General features: G+C 39.8%; 3 protein-coding genes across 5 annotated transcripts; all 3 read left to right on the top strand.

Annotated features, from left to right (window-relative positions):
• Positions 1–365: 365 nt before the first annotated feature.
• lyar (Ly1 antibody reactive homolog (mouse)) lies at positions 366–5612 on the top strand. Its single transcript, XM_031849372.1, has 8 exons — positions 366–814; positions 943–1057; positions 1145–1252; positions 1358–1438; positions 1791–2094; positions 2268–2324; positions 2495–2580; positions 3135–5612. Exons 1-8 carry the CDS (start codon positions 693–695, stop codon positions 3270–3272), a joined length of 1011 nt encoding a protein of 336 aa, XP_031705232.1. The 5' UTR covers positions 366–692; the 3' UTR covers positions 3273–5612.
• Positions 5613–6004: 392 nt separating this feature from the next.
• Positions 6005–10476, top strand: tmem128 (transmembrane protein 128). 3 transcript variants are annotated; one of them, XM_031843133.1, is made up of 5 exons: positions 6005–6165; positions 7282–7414; positions 7643–7804; positions 8713–8821; positions 10164–10476. In XM_031843133.1, the coding sequence occupies exons 1-4, from the start codon at positions 6066–6068 to the stop codon at positions 8810–8812; spliced, it is 495 nt and encodes a 164-aa protein (XP_031698993.1). In that variant the 5' UTR covers positions 6005–6065; the 3' UTR covers positions 8813–8821; positions 10164–10476. The 3 variants fall into 3 exon arrangements, with proteins under 3 accessions (XP_031698993.1, XP_031698904.1, XP_031698822.1); XM_031843044.1 differs by having other exon boundaries at positions 10154–10476; XM_031842962.1 differs by having other exon boundaries at positions 8713–10476.
• A 2600-nt stretch (positions 10477–13076) lies between these two features.
• otop1 (otopetrin 1) lies at positions 13077–18656 on the top strand. The gene is made up of 6 exons (XM_031854912.1): positions 13077–13461; positions 13684–13820; positions 14146–14204; positions 14377–14507; positions 16231–17138; positions 18486–18656. Exons 1-6 carry the CDS (start codon positions 13077–13079, stop codon positions 18654–18656), a joined length of 1791 nt encoding a protein of 596 aa, XP_031710772.1.
• Positions 18657–20032: the final 1376 nt, after the last annotated feature.

The raw sequence follows: 20032 nt of genomic DNA, 5'->3' as shown, positions 1-20032 counted from the left end.
TACAAACGAGAATAAAAGCCTTAAATGTCGTTAGCGGAGTAAGGTTTGCTAGAAACATAAATCCAAACCTACGTCTGATAAGTCCACCTTTTATGTGGATGATGGGTCACTTTATCCAGCATCAATACGTCACCTCACTTCCTGGTGCAACCCGTATTTCGTTCCGCCTAAAAATGAAGCAGATAACATAAAAGGATTATTTTGAGACTTTCAGTCTATGATTTAATATACTGCCACGTGTCAAATTGGTTTAACTAGCTGCAATTTATCTCTTGATTATATAAATAAACGTTGGACAATATTAATATCACACTGGTCGGAACATCTCTCAACTTGCATTTTACACGGAAGCCTATTAATGTTGTTCATGGTGTGATCACGTGTGTTTTGAAAACTTCCCACGAACGGAACAGAACAGGCGGTTTGTAGCATTCAGCTCGAGGCTCACAACATCTGTACGCTTTGATAAACATCCGCTTCTAGCTCTTAGAAGAGCGTCTCTACCTTTCGTTGGCTAACGTTAGCGTTAGCTCGTACCAGCGCTGTGGACAGTCGGGTCCCGCTTTCGCGTGAGGATTGCACCGGTTTCGGTTTGACGTATACGTTGGTACCGTTAGCATTATCTGTGTTAGCACATTCGGTTAAATAAAAAATAATCACTACAGTGTAGTCAAGCAAAACGTGTCGTTAAAATGGTGTTCTTCACCTGCAACGGCTGTGGTGAATCCCTGAAAAAAACCCAGGTTGATAAACACGTGGGCATGTGCCGAGGATGCCAGGTGCTGTCCTGCATCGATTGTGGAAAAGATTTCTGGTAATGTCCGAGCGTCTACTGTGGTCTCATTTTCGGTTTACTCTCGCTAATGTTTTCTTTTAAAACCCACGTGGCGTCATTCCCCCAATCTCAGTGTGTTAAATGGTGTCTCTGTACGTGTTGAACAGGGGTGATGACTACAAGAACCACGTTAAATGTATCAGTGAAGACCAGAAGTATGGAGGCAAAGGCTACGAGGCTAAGGCAAACAAAGGAGACGTGAAACAGCAGCAGTGGATCCAGGTAAAACGAAACGATAACCATCACTGTCTACTGTCTGTATTTGTGTTTTTTTATTTTGCTTCTAACTTGATGAATCCTCTCCTGAAGAGAGTCCAAGACGCCATGAACAAACCTGGAGTCAGTGCAAAGCTAAAGGGTGTGCTCCAGCAAGTCAGTGCTTATGATAATGTCCCAAGAAAGAAGGCTAAGTTCCAGGTTAGTAATACTTACCAATAATGTTGTTTTATTAACCACACTGTGTGATGAACAACTGGCTTGCCTGCATTTACTAATCATATATATTTTTGGTCTCTTCCTCAGAACTGGATGAGAAACAGTCTTAAAATATCTAACACCAGCCTTCATGATGAAGTGTGGGACATCTTCGCTGCAGCTGGCAATGTAAGCTACTCTGCTTAAAAGTTACTGTTGTTGTTGTTTGTCTGGCTGTTCCCTTGTGCACATTGTCACTGTCTGTCAGCATACATCAAAGTGAACGAGTTTTTAGTTTAAGTTCAAATCCAAAGTGATGAAATGCAATAGTTAGAGGTTTCCAGTGGCCCTGAAGTACATTAGAAACATGCTACAGGGATTTACTTTATCTTGCATAGATGATTTAACATCTAGTTTATCATGCATGTGGTTTTCCTTATACTATCTGGTTGTAATACATTTAGTCATGGAAAGAAAAGGGAAGTTCCTCCTTATCTTCAATATCCCAACTGACTTTCATTACTCACCTATAATCCGACAGCCTCCCGAGGCCCCCCAGGGGACTAAAGAAGCCGAGCAGACAGTTGCTGAAGTCAAAGCGGATTCTAATGGAAATGAAAATCAAGACGGTGCGAAGAAGAAACTGAACAAACTCGAGCGCAAAGAGGCCCGTCAGCAGAAGAATAGGAAGGTTGCGAAAGGTGCCGATAAGGCGGTTGCAGAAGAGCCAGGAGAAGGCAAGAAGAAGAAAAGGGACAGAAAGAGAAAGCACGGCTCCGAGGAAGACGCCGATGAAGAGCAGAACGGTGCCGATGAAGAGACATCCAGCAAGAAGTCAAAGACAGGTACGGTGTTTTCTAAAAATAATGCTGTTCTTACAGTATTATATGATCCGTTTTTTTAGCATATTTTAATGAATCCTGATACATTACTGATATATTAGAACGTCTGTTTTATTGCTGTGTGTCCTTGTTTGAAAGTATATTTAACAATTTAGTTTTTTCTTTCTGTCTCTCAGTTGACCAAGAGGCTGATGTCACTTCAGAGGAGACTGAGGATCAAGAAGTTCCCAAAGGTAATGTGGTTCCCGACATGACTTTCACTGACATCTTTCAGAAAATAAATGATGTAAAATAGAAAAAGCCACCAGGTGTCAGTGTTGCTTCTTTTGTTAACGGAAGAAACCCCCCCCCCCCCCCCCCCCCAGCTAATTTAAGTAATAATAAATCTCTGATTAACTTGCAGGCAAATTCAACTGGAAAGGAAATATCAAAGCAGTACTGAGAGATTCAGCTGACCAGGAACTGCCAGTAAAGAAACTTAGGAAGAAGGTGAGTCATGGAGTGTTTTAATACAATTGACTTCTAATCCCAGCAGCACCGTGTTCTTCTAAGTATTACAGTAGTACTTGTACACATGGATCACTATAGGCAAATGATTATACCATTGTTCTCCTTTCTCTTTATTTTTCATGCAGATTATCATGTAATTATTATTTGTGTTTATTACACTAATAAAAAGTAGCGAAACCATCAACGTTGCTATTTACTGAATTTGAAAATGTAGTAAAGCTGTTTCAAATGCACAAATCAAATTACTGTACTGTGTATAATTGTGTATACAGTATTTGAAATATGTTATACTGTAGTACAAATTAAATTAGGCTATAGTCTAAAAACGGTAACGTCAGTAGTGCAAATAGGCTTCCAAGCCACAGCTTGGCACTGGTTTCAGTGCATTTCAAAATTTTGAATAGGCCTGAAAGTAAACTGTAGGCTATAAATGCCGACCTGGTAGCAGAGTTCGAAAATAAAAGTATTCATAAAATACTGAATTTTCATATGTTGTTTATTAAGATGTTAAAGTTTTTTCTTCTCTTTTACAGGTTGTGGCAGCATACTACTCTTTCACTGGTGATAGTAATTTTAAAAAAGAGGAGGAGGTGCTTGCACTTTTCAACAAGAAGGTCAACAGCAATCCCAAATTTCGAGTCTTGAAAGAAAGAGTTAGACTTGTAAAGTAGACGTGTTTATCTCCCCCGTCTGACATGAAATGTATGTTGTTCATAGACTTTTGAAATTTAAACGCCCCATATAGTTGTCTGCCGTCCTCCCTTGGATGTTTTTGTACAGATGACCTAATCTCGAAGATTAAATAATTTTATAACTGAATTACATGTCCTGTTCCCGTTCAGTATCATAACTGATTGCAGTGGCCTCGTCAGCAGGAGGAAGACTTTTTTTTACAAATCGCCTCACAACGTGTCTGTATTGTTTTATGTATGAAATGACAATTGTGATAGACGGCTCCTCTGTTCCACATTCCAAGCCCACGGTAAGGCTGGGAAATGGCACCTTATCTGTGGGATTGGATGTTGGAGTGGGGGAAGGGAAATAGGAGAGGTGCACCTGAGGTGAATTTGACTCTCACACGGGACGAAGCTAATGCACATTCCTCGGCACCCCGAACGGGGTTAACTTGGCCAGGTACACAGAAGCTCCATAGAAGCAAGACGCTTGGTGTCAGCCTCAGGTGAAGTTTTAATGCTGTCTGATTTTCCACCGCTAGAATGAGCAGCCCCTTTACCCTGTGTGTACACACACACACACACACACACACACACAGACACACACAGACAGAGGAGGAAATCTGCCCACCTTTATGAAGCTCTGCTAATCCCAGCAGGTTTAACACTGATGCTCATTCATCACACTGCTTACTTGTAATTGTATATTGCATACTTTGGGTATTAGTCAAGCTGTTACTCAAGTTTGCCGGTATTAAAATAGTGTTTTCTTGTCCACAGTGTGACTCAATATTGCTCAATGCTTTTGTTTGAATCCAGACCCCACAGGATACTCCAGAACAGCTGAAACTAAGCCCGTCTTTGCTGTGGCAAAACAGATCTCCAATCGACATTTTATTTGTGCCATTTGATATCGCAGGATTAACTGTGTTTTTATGGGGCAGTTTCACTAAAATTTGGTCTTGGTGGCAGTCATATATCTGATCAATGCCATTTTAATTTGTTTCCCTTGGGTATTGAAGTGAGAATGCCTTTTCTGAAAGAAGAAACCATGTTTTCTCTTCAAGATGAAATGTTGAAGTCCTTGATGTCCTGAGTAATAAAACACTTGCTTGTTTCAATACAGTCAGCAGTTTTTCCACTAAAGCCTTTATGATCCTTCTCTGCTGGTGCTACTGTTAAATTATCTTTGAGAGCTTATGTTTAATCATTAATAGTGAACTAACTCTTCAAAACACACCCTTAATACAGCCTTTACCTGGTCTGGTATGACCAGTAGCTTATGGTGGATTCTAAGAGTCTTCTCTACTCGTCTTATAGTTGCATTTCGTTTTAGCATTCATCATTTTCTCTCTATTGTTTAACATAAAGCACTGTACAGCGGTAAGTACACCTTGTGCTATCGTAAGGAGGTGGTAAACATGGCCAGGTATTTCTTCTTTTACTAATCCCCAGTGTAAAAACCAAAGTATGACACTCTTATCTGGTGCATCTGCACAGGAATAATGAGTGCAAAGGAGCTTATGACCGTGTCACCGTTACCTGTTTGTGAACAAAACTCAACATGTTTTCCCAAAAGGCTTTTACCATATTAATATAAACAAGGGTGGTTTATTATTAGTTACACCTCTTTCAGTATAACACAATACTATCCAATGGTACAACAAATTACAGATGCCAATAAATGATTTAGGACTCACTGCAGGACTGTTTCTAAAAATGTATTCGTTTTAGATGTACCTTTATAAACTGGCATCAGAATGTATATTGTGACTGTTTGCTATAGAATAAGTGGTAGCAGCAAGCTTTATTCACTTTCCTTCTCTGCAGGTGTCCAGTCTGTGCCAGATTGAAATTGAGAGTGAAATAGGACAACGGTATCAGTAGTGTCAGATTCTTGCCCGTGCTATGTAAAAGTATACATTCAAGATAAATGTTGAAACACAGCCAGCTGCTATGCATTTTGCAAAGTTTTTGTCGGATGGGAACAAGTGTCCTGTTCATTCAAATATCCTGTTACCGCTTTGAGGTTGTTCTGGTTCGTGTCAAGATAGTCTTTGTGGAAAATGTTCTCAAACACATGGTTGTTCTTTATTCAAAGTATTGTTGTGTTCTGTAGTAGGGTACAGATAATGAAATAATATTTACCTTTTTGCAAGTGCTAGAACAAACATTCACTGTAATCATACTATAAATATAGAGTTTAGTGTATGCATCACAAGTCCTATATTGTTGGTCCCATAGAGTTTGCTATTGAATAACCTGCTTCTCTTAGCCAAGTTTTGTATTTATACATGTAAATGTGGGGAAATTAAACATTGTTTCATAAACTCAAAAGGGACCTTGTTTTAGTTTATTCATTTGCACAAACAAAGACCAGAAAATAGAATACATCAATAATACACTGAAGAATTAAATAAAATCAAAGGAAATTTAAAGGATGGAAGTATGCAATGTCCTAAAATGCACTCAAATGTAAAACATTTTGAAGACCTCCCTATGTACTTGGCATACTTTTTCTTTTTTTAATATATATATATATATATATATACTTCTTATACATTTCTAATGAAGAACATTACTTTTTTGTTTGTTTAACTGATACGCTTTCATAGTTTTTCTTTAGCTATGCCTTGACATTTGTTAAACTTGTTTTTCCTTATAACAAAAAAGAACTACAACTGTCGTTTTCACGTGCGTCATATAAAAGCGACTCTGTCTAACAGGAAGTGCCTTCTAATCACTAGTCAGCCTTTAGAGCTAGTGCAAGTTAAAGATAGCATCAACACAATGCTTAACGACACTGAGTTTGCGACTTTGCGGAATAGATTTAAGAGAGATGCGGAGTTTCTTATGCAAACAACGACAAACGGGGACGAAGATGAAAAGAGTAAGCCCCAGAAAGACTGTGTTGGCTAACACTGTTGGCTAACTTTGACTAGTTTTCTGACAGAGCTAACAACCGTTAAGTGGTATATAACGTTAGCTCTTGTTTGGACACTTGACACACCCACTGTAACGTTAGCTAAGTGTCGTATAAGGACAGCCTGATAGCTAACTTGAGCTAACAGTATTTGTAGGAAAGTAGCTATCTTTTATAGGTTAAATCTATTCAATGGCCAGTTTGTAACGTTAGACCACTTGCTAGACAATCTTTAGACATTTTGCCTTCACACAACTATGCTATTGACTGTATGGTGGACAAACTCTGAGGCCTTCACTGGCAGAAATACAACAATTCTTGATTGTTTTGACTGTGAGCAGCAAACGCTGTGCCAGCTCAGCAACATAATACAGGGAACTCCTACACTGTCTTCAATCTAAGGGCTGTCTCTTTGACAGTGTAAACTAATCGCTGTAATATAAGGAACAGGCAAAAGATTTATCAAGTGGTTAACCCTTTTTATTATTAATGGCTGCTTTTCCCCTCGTTTACATACCGTCAGTGATCCTTCTGACGACTTGGTCTAATATTATCTTGTATCCAAGATGGACCACCAGGAATAACGTATATGTAGGTCAACTACTTGTCTAGGGCATGAAGTTCACCGTGAACTCTGCACAGAGTAGACCTGCATGCTGAAGCAGTTCAGCAGCCAACAATGGGCTCTGATACGTTTAATCAACCAGTAAATTATAGAGATTAATACCTCTCTGAGACGTAAGATTATCTCAAAGATAGCTATCGGTTTCACCTCAAAAGCTCCTTAAACCTGCAAGGTTGGGGACTTGGCACATTCTGTTATAGCAAGAAAAAAAACTCATATTTAGTCGTAAATTCTGTACCATACTGTAACACTTTTACTATCTCTTAGTATTCCATTTTACTGACTCATAAAGTGTGTTTCTGTTGAACAATTCTTTCAGACTGTAGCCACACTTCGGTGGGCAATTCTCAGTTAATAATTAAGCGTAATTTGCTCTGAATCAAGTTGTTTTGTTCCGTAGTTAGATCTCTAAATGTAGACTCATGAATTGAAACTCTTTCTTTTCTATTGCCATTCAGGTCAGGAGGAAAAAGATGCTAAACCTCTCCCTCGCATTAACAGACACTCCATTTTCTGGCTCGTGGCATCTATAGGTGTGACCTACTATGTGGATTTCCTCCACAACATCATGGAGAATGATGACATCAAAAGGTGATTGAGTCAAGAGAAAGAATTTATTTGCTGTGAATTACCTGTACACATCATCATAGATAAAAATCATCATCATGGTACCAATGAAACCCCTGGTGTCTGATAACACTTAGAAGCTGTTTGTGGTGTTGTTAACGATCCCATCTTCTGCATTTCAAAAGCTTCACCCACTCTTTATACCTTCGGGTCTTAATTGAGTCTTCATCCTTTCAACCCCTGTTTTTTCAGTTGGTGGTTCAACGTGGGTCTGATACTCCTCGGGATCTGCCTGTCTCTGGCCATGTTTTGCATTGTGTACCTGGAGTGGTTCAAAGGCATCCAGCACTATGACCAAGAGTACCCTGCCATTCCTCTGATCACTACCGCAGCCTTTATCGCTGCATCTTGCAGGTAAAACAGCAAAAAACAGAACAACTAACTCTTTTAGAGACCAAAGAAAGTAGAACAGCATTTGATTTTTTTTTCTACAGAACAGTTGACTTCCTGTACCTCTCCTCCTATTTAAATGTGCAATTTAAAATTATCTGCGCGCATGATTAGAAGTGAAATTATATCAGTTTACTGAACATATATGTTGTCCAATTAGTAACAAGAAATTACATTATTGAACACACCTGTGTGGGTGAGCATGGCTTGGAATATTTTAATGAATCTTAACGCAGTGTGAGGTGGGACCTTTACCGTTGCATATTTTTAGCAGCACCCATTCATTAATACACTATGGAATTGTCTGTGGTTGATGAGGGGCTGAGTAGGGCAATGACAATAACTATTAAAAGCTTCCTTGACATGCAAAAAATTCAACTACCGGACATAGTTTTTACAAATAAGGTCCCATGGTGGTCCACTGAAAGGGGTGGGACTTTGCCTCTTAATTGCCTGTTTTACATTGACTGCCGCCTGAATGCTCTTAACTGGCCCCCGGCCGGTAGGGGTCGCAAGTGATAACACTGCTGAGTGCATTGCCGACCCCCCCCCCCCCAAACGCTACTCGGCGCCCGGAGACACAGTTTGCTCACTTTTATTGATTTGGATGGTTTTCCATGCTTTTTTAATTGGGCATCAACCTGATTTTTACACGCTTATTGTCGAGCTGTGTGCAGACACCTGCATAGATTCAAATGAGACACAATTTCATAAAAAGTTGTGTTGCTTAAATGGTTGATTGGAGTCACTGGTTAGAAGAAAGTGGGAAGCTGTCAAATGCAAAACTAGTTAATCAATAATGTATGATTCATCAATACTGATACTAATTCATATTGTGCATCTTTGTAAGCGTTGTTGTACTTTCCTTGCAGCCTAAACATGGCCCTGTGGCCAGTGTGGTCCTTCTTCACTCCATTCATCCTCTTCACACAGTTCATGGGTGTGGTCATGTTCATCTCTTTGCTTGGATGAATGTGACAGGTGAGGATAATGCTTTTTTTTTTTTTTTTTTTTTTTTTTTTTTGAAGCTGTCATTTTGAGCTTCACAAAATGTCTTTTAATTGAATAAATAACTTGTCCTTACATTGTGAAAGTGAAATATTGTGTCATTAAATACTTAATACCAACGCTGAAGAATCTGTACTTTACGTAATCTTGTTATCCATAATGTTGAGTTTTCTTATGATAGTTATCCTCCCTTACCTGCACATGTTTCTGAAGCAATGTCAAGTTTACAACTGAATCAACAAACTACATTGCACTGTAAGACAATTTATGCCAAAAACCTGAGACATTCCAGCACCAAAATGAAACGCACACACTGACCATAATGTTATACGGCCACATTTTGAAACGACACATGCACTTAACACAGCACCAAACATTTAAAACTTTATCAAAATCAGCAACATGTGTCTTTTGAAACTTAAGATTGCATATATATATATATACACACACACACACCTGCAGCTGATTGATGTAGATCCCTCTGCTGACTGTGGTCAGTCTGTATTGATGCTTTTGGTTGGGCAGCTCAGCATGGTAGGATCACTGTGGTGTCGGTGAGAGTTTAACCATCTCCGTTTATGATTTGTCACTGATGTGTTTCCCCAAAGAAACAATGATGACTGTGTCAATAGAATGTGATGCATTGTGTTATAGTAGGAAAAGGTGTTCCTGAATAATAGTGGTTACTGATAACATTAACGATGGGTCGGCTCTGTTTTAAATGTGTTTCAGGAAGGTATGGTATTAAGCCACCATTCACCAGGGGCCGTATTCACACACGTTCTGAGAACTAAGCATTTCTAGCAAGGAGTTTTAGCTTAGGAGTGATTTAGAAAACTTCTCAGAGCAACTCAAGAAAGGGACAGAAACATTATAGTGAGGTGTGGTTGACCCTGTTGCTATACAACACATTATTTTAAAAACGTGTGATTGGTGGATCCCAAAGAAAAATAGGCTCCATTTAGACATGTTTTTTTAGTTTTAGTGTTTCATTTTTAGTACTTAATCTATTTGATTTTTAAAGGAGAAAAGGGCTCAGCTTTCATCCAGTTTATATACTGTAAGTAGCGGTGTTATTCGGCATGCAAATCTATAAACCAGCAGACATTGTTGCATTTATCCAGTTGCCAAATATCTTCGTGTTGTGATCACTTTCATGTCTGGTGTTTTAGCGTTGAGTGGGAGATGTGAGCGCATCTCTGATGAGATCAACCTCAAACATTACAGTAATACAATCTAGTGATTCATTCACTTACTGTCATTCAGCATCTGTTTCTCTTTCCACCATTTCCTCCTCTGCTTAAGAAACTCTTAGAAAGCTTTATGAATACGGCCCCAGGACCCTGACACTCAAGCAAACAACTGGCTTTTTTTTGTTATTTATAGTGTGCTATTTATTTCTTTGCTTTTCCTACGGTGACCCGTTAAAATGTGCTGTGAAAATGGCCTTTTCTATTTAAATGATGAAAAATGTGTATAAGCAATGGAGTAAAGGTGTTCCACCATTCATAACTGTTAATAAAAAAATAACACACTGCTTTTTCATAAGCAGTTTGTGGTTCACAATGTTGACTGCTCATATTCTGTAAAATGTTTTTTTTCTGAAATAAAGTTTATAACGAATTTCACTACTTGCTATAAATGTTATTGCTTGACTAAGCATAACCTTGAACAAATCAATAATTTAAAAACATCCACATATAGAAGATGCACTGATGCAGTCTCAGATGGACCTGAGACTGCATCAGTGCATCTAAATCTAAATCCAAAATATTGGCAAAACTTGATTAAAAGCTTAACTTGTACCAAGATGACGCCTCAAAATGTATATAAAGTATGTGTATGTATGTATATGTATAAAATAATAAAATATTTAGAAAATCATTCTGATATAGCAAAGCTTTTGCCTATAACATTTTTATCTGAACTTTGGACCCCATGTACTGGATTTTAAAGGCTTGTTTGTCACTAAGATTTGTTTTAATGTAATCATCACTTCTTATAGTTTTTTTTCAGTTTGACTTATTTCTCCAGTGTGTTCATTACTGATGGTCAACATACATGCCAGTGATGGATGAAGTATTCAGATATTGACTTGAAAGGGTTATGATACACATAAGCATTTAAAGTTTCCTTTCAGAGTGTCGTATTATTATACATATTTACAGCTACGTTTAAATGTTTGTTGTGCTCTTAGATACTGCACATTTTAAAAGATGACATCACCTACTCACTATTGAACGCAAGTACCTCAAATATCTCTTCAGCTTTGAAAAATAAGCATTTGTTTTTAAAGACAATAAGAAAAAACATCTTTTTCTCAATCAGTTATTGATTTGTCCTTAAACTGCACTCAGATTAAATTAGGTTGTTTTGGGGGCGTTGGAGTGCAAACGACAGAGCTAATTTAAACACTTCCAGATTAAATCAAAAATGTTTAGATTTAGTCAATCGCCCATTAAAGTTCCCAGATAATGAATAGATCATACTCTTTTCCTTTGTCGGGCTGATTCTCAGTGATTAAGAAATCAATACTCAGACATCAGCTGATGTGCTGTTAAGGACTTTAATCATCTCCAACCCTCGTGACGCCACTGTGGAGTGTCCCTCGCGATAGGTTAATGAGGTCCCAAAGATGAGCAAAACAGTTTAATCAAAGCCAATTTCTCCTCACGTTTTACTAGTAACCAACTTCAAAACACATTTTACGCCTATCAACAAAACAACAGCTGTGCGCGTTGGTTTCTCCACGTGCCGTGCGCAGATCTCCGATATGCTACCGATGGAAAATAAACATAATTGCAGTTTGACCTATGGGCATGTATTTAATGCCAGGTGCTGCATGAACCCATCAGGTTATGTTTATGACGCCTAGATTGGACTTGTACATTAAGGTTTGTGGTACATACATAACAATTAACAGTTTACAAACATAAAATGGAAATTATTAAGAGAAATGGAAATCAATGGATACTAAAATGAGTATAGAAACTTTTATTTTGAAAATAATAGTAATAAATCAGGATTGCTGCTGTTCACCAAAACACTTTAACTAGTGACCGTTTATTTGTTTGCACCAATTGATCCCCAAATATCCATGTCCTCTATTTCAACCACCTACCAACTACTTGTTTTTATGTTTTCTGAGTCATGCTGCTGGACTAGGTTGACTCACTATCCTGAGGGACTGAGAAGATAGGAGCTATTGTGAAGCCACTGTGTTACGTGTATCCATTTCACTAATTCTGTTTCACTTTTTTTCAAGTTGGTTTTCAAAAATGGAGCCATATTAGTTTTTTTTAAATAAGGTAATTATTCAAAGACCCTGATTACCATATTATCCTAGATTCACACCAATCACCTCTCAATCTGTGTGAGCAGTCCTGTTGTTATGCTGATTGCGCGCATCCGCCCACTCTATTGAACTAGAGTTTGGTCATGTCCATAAGAGCTCTCAGTGCTGATGATCTCAGTGTTCTCCTTGTTGACATCCACTTACAAAAAGCCATTGTTAATTCGAACATTGAAATCTGATCCTACTTTTTTTTCACCTTGAGAGCAAAGTTTTACAAGTGGACATAAAGATTTGAGGAGGTGGCACTTGGATTTGAAGCGCTGTCAGGGCAGGTCACTTGCCTCCGCCTGTTAAAATCACAGGTTTGTGAAATGTCATCCTCCCTTTTATCTCATCCAGGACTGTGTGCTTAACACCCGATAGCCACCCTGAGAGGATTTCAGCAGACGTGAAAGACTGCCTGGCAGCTGCTGAGAAGAGGTGGATTTGAGCGAAGCTCGTTTTTTTCTGTTGTTGTGGATAATTCCGTGCTTAGTGTTTTTGCTTCTTTAGTCAGTGAATGGTTGGCACAGCAAGCCCAGTGATTTCTCTGAAACATATGGGAGTTTCAAGAGGACAGGGGTCTGGGATCACCAAAGAGTGAAACGCAATCTACAGTTTTCCTAGCGAGCCTGTTACACGATCAGAAATTTCAGTTTCATGGTTACAAGATGACAATGGCATCTATCAAATCCATCCTCAGTGAGGCTGGACATTGAAACTATGCGTGACCACTGAGCCGGACATTGAAGATTGAATTAGCATGTTTGGCACGGTACCTATTCGCCTGAATCCCCACCTTGTAGCAACAGGTTAGGCACCTGGCCTCCCCCAAATGCTCTTATAGCGCGCGGCTTTGACTTTACTCCTCTCCCGGCATTGCGATTCTTCTGCATGTCTCCCACCATGGTGGAACACAGCGGCCTGGATATTATGTGTCTGAACAATTACTGTCACAGTTCTTCCTCGTCGTCCAGCTCCGAGCCTGACAAGAAGATTTTCACTAAACTAAAACTCAGTTTGTCAGGGGATTATCCGAGGAAGAACGCAGAGATCCTCAGCGGCCAGTACGGGACCAATCTGCTGCTGATCGGGGCGGCGTTGATGCTGGCTGTTGCGCACCATGGCCCCTCTGTCAAGGAAGAGCACCTGCTGTCCTTTGTCACCTGCCTCATGATCCTCCAGCTGATCTGGATGATGTGGTACATCCTGGTGCGGGAGAGACAGAAGGACACGCGGACCGAGAAAGACGTCCACGCCACCACATGCTGGATAAGAGGTGAGTTTGGAAGATTACGCGCCAGATTACAGCAGTAAATGGGTAAAATAGCAAACTGATGTTCTTTTGCATGCGTTTGGAGATGACAGAGGGTATTTCTTTAAGCATCCGAAAACCATAATATTTACAAGGATTTATGTTTGATAACCTGAAAAGATGTGTTCGCTATAAAGTCAAAGTGTGGCTGTAATAACTTGATCTGTATTTATTTTTTCTTCATAGGTGGTTTGACTCTCCTTGCACTCCTTTCACTGATTATGGACGCGTTCCGAATCGGGTATTATGTTGGCTATCAGTCTTGTGTGTCGGCGGTGCTCGGGGTATATCCTGTCATCCATGCAACTCACACCATAGCACAGGTACGTTTACAACCCAACTTTCATTTCAATAAAGTGATAATCTTTCAGTGCTTTTTTCTTTTCTTTCTGTGCACCACGTAACCAGGTAGGTCTTTGAATAATGTGCTCTTTGTTGTTGAGGCGAGCACAGAGTTACTGCAACAATATAATCCTGTCATTGTCCGTGCTATTTGAGTGGAACTGACAAAATCCTTTTGATGACGGGATTTAAACGATTCTTAAGTCGATTTTGCTGTCTATGAAATATGTTTTATTAAGTGATATTTTGGATTATGTTTTGTCTGGCTTTTTAAATGAAGGTTTTGTGTCTTGGTGTTTTGTTTAGGTGCATTTTCTCTGGTTTCACATCAAGGATGTCATCAAGAGCTTTGAAACATTTGAGAGGTATGTGAAGTATGTGTGATATTACAAAACTTAAATTATTGTCAAAAAGCATGTTTTGATACCACAATCCTGAAACATCTCACCAGCGACAACAACATATTGTATCATAACACTGCCATATGCCATTAGTTAGCTGCTCATCAAACTTGTTTTCAACTGTTTGTCTCTTCAGATTTGGTGTAATACATGCAGTCTTTACCAACCTCCTCCTCTGGTGCAACGGTGTGATGTCAGAAGCCGAGCACTTCTTAAACAACCATAAGAGAAGACTCTCTGCCCTGGGCTACGGAAACCTCACTATAGGTAAGGGCCAAGGGGTTGATTGCTGGCTTGTACCTAGAAGACAAGTACAATAGTCCACTTGAGAGCTCACTTCAATGGATGAAAGAAAAAGGAAGGAGAGGAGGGTTTTGCGAGGGGAAGGGAGGGTTTTGCGAGGGGAAGGGAGGTTAGCTCGGCAGCCCAGTGGGTCTTGTTTGTGTCGAACGTATCACTATTAGGTTTCAGGAGACACACAGTGTTGCTAGTGCTGAGGCCCTCTCCCCAGCCCTTTCCCCACACTTCAGCCACCACCACCCGCCTTGGCAACCCCCCGCTTGACCTCAGACGGCTTTGTCCCGAGGCTGCTAACTCCCGAGGGTGCTGCAATTACAGTAACTGATACATCTAAGCTCAGGGTTGGGGGGTTCAGCTGCTCCTCCTCATATCCGGCTGACTGTGAGGCTGGCTGCACCGTGACTGTTGTTCCCTTTTTAATTAAAGGCTGCAGTACCATAGTGGTGGCCTTTTGGGTGGGGGTGAGTGGGGCACACGGTAAGGTTTTGTTGAGATCAGCATTACCATATCGTGTTGTGCTGGCCTTGATAGGGAGTAAGTATAAAAACTGCAAAGTCATCACCATCTAAGATGCTCAGACATTTAGCGAATGAGTGAAATGTCCAATTAAAATCAGTAGAATAGGAAAAATTTATATTAATAAACTTGATTTTATAGGTTACTATCAAAATAATTTAAAGTCACACTTTAGTAAAAACTAATAAAAATACTGGCCTTTACAGTTACTTCAAATTTAAGTTTCATAACAAATCTAAAAGTATTAAAAACAATGTCAATAAAGAAGTATCCGTCCTGGTTGCCTATGATTGTGAGATAAAACATAAATACCATAAATAATCTTAAAATAAGTTACTTAAGGGGCCCTCTTTTGCTTTGAGATATTTTGCATCCAGGCTTCATTGTTAATCCAAATTATTGGGGGGCATGAATGTAGAGCAGTGGCAGATAATAGATTGGAAAAAAATGGAGGGGTCACAAGACTATTCTTGCGATATTTCTGCTACATCAGTTTTGGGATTGTGTTTATTTTTTCAGACTATCATCTAATCTTTGGTCTTTTTCCCTGTGTGTTACTGCTAATGTGACACTTTCAGACCTCTAAAAACGACTGCAATAAAACAAGTGTTTGTGGTTGAAGTGGTCACACCTAGTATGCTGTCTCTAAGGAAGTTCCTGTTTAAATAAGATTGCACCGGAGCAAAAGGATGTCAATGAACCTAATCTGCATTTCAAAGTGGTTCTCTTGAAACATTCAAGACGAGATTGGATTAGAATAAAGGTTCAGTAGTAATACTTTTGTCTGAAGGCTCTCAAAGCATTCGTATTTGAAATAATTTATCATATTGAATCGCTAAAATGAAGTTACATACAGAGGTACGGTCCAGATATAATATGTTCTCATTCATTGAGTGTTTTTGGAAAGTGACGTATATTACTGAACTGTACACAATGAAGTATTGCTATGTTCTACATTTAGTCTATTTTCATTTTCTGAGATCCTATGCATAATTATTTAATGTTTTTGAATCACTTTTTACTCATGTTTATTTTAATATTAATGTGTCTGGTTTCCTGCAAATATAGTATTGTATTATGTACTGATAGATGGATGTGATTTTGTTATGTTAGGGCAGCATAACAAATAGATGTATTTCTCATGAATTTGCATCTGTTTTAATTTGTTTTGCAGTGCACTCAGAGCCCCACTGTAACTGCACCACCAGCACTTGCTCCATGTTCTCCAGCAGCCTCTTCTATCTCTATCCCTTCAACGTCGAATACCACATCTTTGTCTCTGCCATGCTATTCGTCATGTGGAAGAACATTGGAAGGACCATTGACCTTTCTGCAAACCGTAAGAGGCTGGCTACTAAAACCCAAGGCCTCACCGTAGGCCCCATTCTGGGTCTACTTGCACTGGCCAGCACTATCGGGATCCTGGTGGTCTACGTCACCCATGTAGAAGAATCCCTCCAAACTCGTCAGTCAGCCATTTCCATGTTCTATATTTACGGCATTGTCATGCTGGTGTTCATGTGCTCTGCCGGTGCTTCAGGTCTGCTCATATATCGAGCGGACCACATGCCACTGGACACCTCCAAGAACCCGTCCAGACAGTTGGACACAGAGCTGCTGTTTGGGTCCTCTATTGGCTCCTGGCTCATGTCCTGGTGCAGCATAGTGGCTGTGTTTGGCACCAACAGCAGTCCTCCTTACCGCTGGACCAACCTCATCTACTCTCTGCTCATTGTGCTGGAGAAGTACATCCAGAACCTCTTTGTTGTAGAGTCCCTGTATCGCCAGCAAGAGGATGGAGAGAGGGAGGACCCTGAGTTACCAGCTGCTCCAGAAATCTTCTCGGTGACGTCCGCTTTGGCCCCACCGTACGACGGCATCATCAACCGAGCCTACCAGACGCCAGACAGAACCTGTGTCACCATGGAGAACGACCAGGAGGAAAGCGGACAGGTGTACAGATGTCCGAGGAAACCGTCTGAGGTGCCGCTGCCTGTGGGAAACAAAGTAAAGGAGCCAACCAATATAAAGAGGCAAATCCTGAAGAACATCGCAGTCTTCCTGATAATGTGCAACATTTCGGTAGGCATTTGTACTTGTCAACTTGATAATTGAATGTAGGTGAGATGAAATTAATTTGAAGGGGACTTTGTTGTGTAAAAACTCTAAATAATAGCAATCTACTATCTGAAACATTCTATCATTTAATTACCAAATTCGTACTTAAAATTTGAACCTAAATCACCTAATTTAACGATGTGTAATGTGACAGAGATCACTCGTAGAGACCCTCAGCTCTTGGTAGCGTTTTAGCTTTTATTTTTGTTTTCACTCTCACTACTCTCATCAACCTTGTTTCCAGACATGGCTGGCAGCTATTTTTAGCAAACATGTCAGAGAAACTATTGTATGTTAACTGTCAAATTGACAGAAAATGTTAGTGACATGGTGAACATACATCCAGCAGTTAAAGAGACAGATATTTCTTTCAAGAGCAGAGCTAAGGGAGATGAGAGGTTGCCAGAAACTCGACTTGAGTGCTAATGTTGCACCATGTCTGCTAACAGGGATGCACCGATACCGATATTGGGCCGATACTGACTTTAAATAGCTGGATTGGGTATCGGTAACAATGGGGCAGATTAATTCTATGTTTGAATACTGTATACATTATATACTGTCAAGCCTGATGCTGCCTTACACATAGAAGAATGATCCCAGTCACTTCCACACAGTGAGGCATACAGCCTAATAACTAAACACTCATATTGGATTGACACCCGGTATGGGACGATACCCAAAGCCCAGGTATCGGTATCTGAACTGAAAAGGTCAGATTGGGGCATTTTTATCCTTCAGATATATTCAACTGTCTGCTAACAACTTCATACGGTGATAAAACAGTTGTGAATGTGACTCACACTTTCTCAAAACACCTTTTATTGCTTGTTTTATACTGCCATTGACTTCCTGCTGAATCCTCACTCACAATTCTTAACCGGCCTCTGGCCAGTAATAACACGGCTGAGTGCCTCTCCGCCCCCCCATCTGCTAATCTGCACCCCCAGTGAGAGGATAACAGTTTGCGATATGTACGGCTAACGCCAACAGAATGGACTGTTTGTTTGCCTAACTGCTAACAGCTAACGAACTTACCAGTACACTTGTTTCTGGCAAGATTGTATGAAGTGTCTAATACCACGACTTTGAGCCAATTGCCTGCATACATCGCCGCTTGTTTCTGAGTTTGAATGAAGTGGTTTTTTTTACGAGGTCTTGCAGGTCGTTAGTGGCTATATAGGGGATGGCCAATTGTGGGTTGTATTCATTTAATCACACAATACAGCAGTAGTTGTCGCAGACACACCTGGCAGAGATCTGCACTCTACTGAGTACAACTTTCTAGTTTAACTTCTGTCTTTCTTTCAGCTGTGGATCCTTCCTGCCTTTGGCTGCCGCCCACAGTACGACAACGGGTTGGAACAAGAGACATTTGGTTTCAGCATATGGACCACAGTTCTCAATTTCGCCATTCCTTTGAACCTTTTCTACCGCATGCACTCAGTTGCCTCTCTGTTTGAGGTGTTCCGCCGGGTCTGACAGAAAAGCAGATGACTCACAATGCCAGATTACATGCACAAGAACACTTGTCACCACCGGCTCCCGAGAGTGTCTCACAGCGCAGGTCAGCCGTTCAGGAGGCAGTCTGGGTCACACTCCAACAGACTTAAAAACAAGCTGCGGAGACAAACAGAACGAAGAGCCCTGAGTGTGGGCATGACTGAGGAGGACGGAAACTATTAGCCTGCGTTCCTTGAGGAATTATCTTGTATAATGGGAGACTTATTAAAAAGGGTGATGAAAAGGAGCATTGGTTTTAAACATTTCAAAAGGGCCCTTTGTCCTTTTGTTCGGTAGTCACATTTCAGTAGATTTTACTTACTGGTTTAGCATGGTAAAATGTACATGCTGAACCTGACACACATATTTTGTACTGTTTCATATTAGTAGTTGAAAGTGTATGATAGACTACCAACAAAATACTACAGCTAAGCCACTGAAACACCTGTTAGTCTCTTACAACTAATAGTACTGTATTCAACAGAGCCACAAGTGCATTGGTGTACAACTTGACCCATATTTTCTCTGCATGTGAAATGTTCATACTGTATATGGATATGGTTCTCAGTTAATTCTCTTCGTGGTCGAAGTCTAATGGAACAGTATGCAACACTTGAGCTACAAAGACAGTGACAATCTTAGCACTATATTTGAAATCATATTTTTGAGTTGGACTATAGTTCTCTGCCTCTCTCAGTAATTTAAGGTTCATCAATGTCCTTTTGTATGATGATTCTCTGTTCTGTCAAGTTGAATGGTAAGTTATGTTCAAAATGATGTTACTAGGTATCTGTATCCACATTATATTGAGAAGCATATGCTGAGATAACAAATCTACTGTCCAAAAATGGTCCTTTTTGTATCCTGATAACAATGAATTAATGTCTGCGTAATATGAAAAGTGTTCAAATCAGGTGCATCTACATTGTTAAAAAAATCTTGTATCACAATAGTTGCAGAATTATTATACCAAATAAATGTTGTTGTGATGACAATTTACACCAGACCAGAGATTGTATGTTTACACCTGAAAGATCAGCAATAAAAACCATCCCAGTCTGTGACATTACTTGTTTCTTTTTGATATACGGATATGCTGTATACTTGTACTGTACCATTTTGTATCAAATCAATGTATAATTTCAGTCAGTTCTCAACCTGGTGCTATCTGCTGTATGTGCTCTCACTATGTGCCAACTTGTGGTAAAATCCTTGTTTTTTAGGTGCAAACTACAATATTATATAATCTTTGTAAATACCGTCATGCTGATCAAAATCATCGTTCAGACACTGTGACACGATTTTGTAAAATTCCAATGAAATGGTGCTCTTATGAAATTATGTGTACAATAGTG

This window comes from Anarrhichthys ocellatus, unplaced genomic scaffold (assembly GCF_004355925.1).
Source record: "Anarrhichthys ocellatus isolate YVR2014 unplaced genomic scaffold, GSC_Weel_1.0 scaffold1, whole genome shotgun sequence".
In the NCBI taxonomy this organism is placed as follows: Eukaryota; Metazoa; Chordata; class Actinopteri; order Perciformes; family Anarhichadidae; genus Anarrhichthys; species Anarrhichthys ocellatus.
Note: the sequence above shows the minus strand (reverse complement) of the source record. Positions and strands in the feature narration are given on the sequence as shown.

What these genes read in the sequence shown, in the direction of transcription:
- tmem128 (XM_031843133.1), top strand. Translation starts at nt 6,066, where the DNA reads ATGCTTAACGACACTGAGTTTGCGACTTTGCGGAATAGATTTAAGAGA. An exon ending in CGGGGACGAAGATGAAAAGA is followed by an intron (nt 6,166 to 7,281) that starts GTAAGCCCCAGA and finishes ATTGCCATTCAG; the next exon opens with GTCAGGAGGAAAAAGATGCT. An exon ending in GAGAATGATGACATCAAAAG is followed by an intron (nt 7,415 to 7,642) that starts GTGATTGAGTCA and finishes CTGTTTTTTCAG; the next exon opens with TTGGTGGTTCAACGTGGGTC.
- lyar (XM_031849372.1), top strand. Translation starts at nt 693, where the DNA reads ATGGTGTTCTTCACCTGCAACGGCTGTGGTGAATCCCTGAAAAAAACC. An exon ending in CAGCAAGAAGTCAAAGACAG is followed by an intron (nt 2,095 to 2,267) that starts GTACGGTGTTTT and finishes TCTGTCTCTCAG; the next exon opens with TTGACCAAGAGGCTGATGTC. An exon ending in TAAAGAAACTTAGGAAGAAG is followed by an intron (nt 2,581 to 3,134) that starts GTGAGTCATGGA and finishes TCTCTTTTACAG; the next exon opens with GTTGTGGCAGCATACTACTC.
- otop1 (XM_031854912.1), top strand. Translation starts at nt 13,077, where the DNA reads ATGTCTCCCACCATGGTGGAACACAGCGGCCTGGATATTATGTGTCTG. An exon ending in CACCACATGCTGGATAAGAG is followed by an intron (nt 13,462 to 13,683) that starts GTGAGTTTGGAA and finishes TTTTCTTCATAG; the next exon opens with GTGGTTTGACTCTCCTTGCA. An exon ending in CTACGGAAACCTCACTATAG is followed by an intron (nt 14,508 to 16,230) that starts GTAAGGGCCAAG and finishes TTTGTTTTGCAG; the next exon opens with TGCACTCAGAGCCCCACTGT.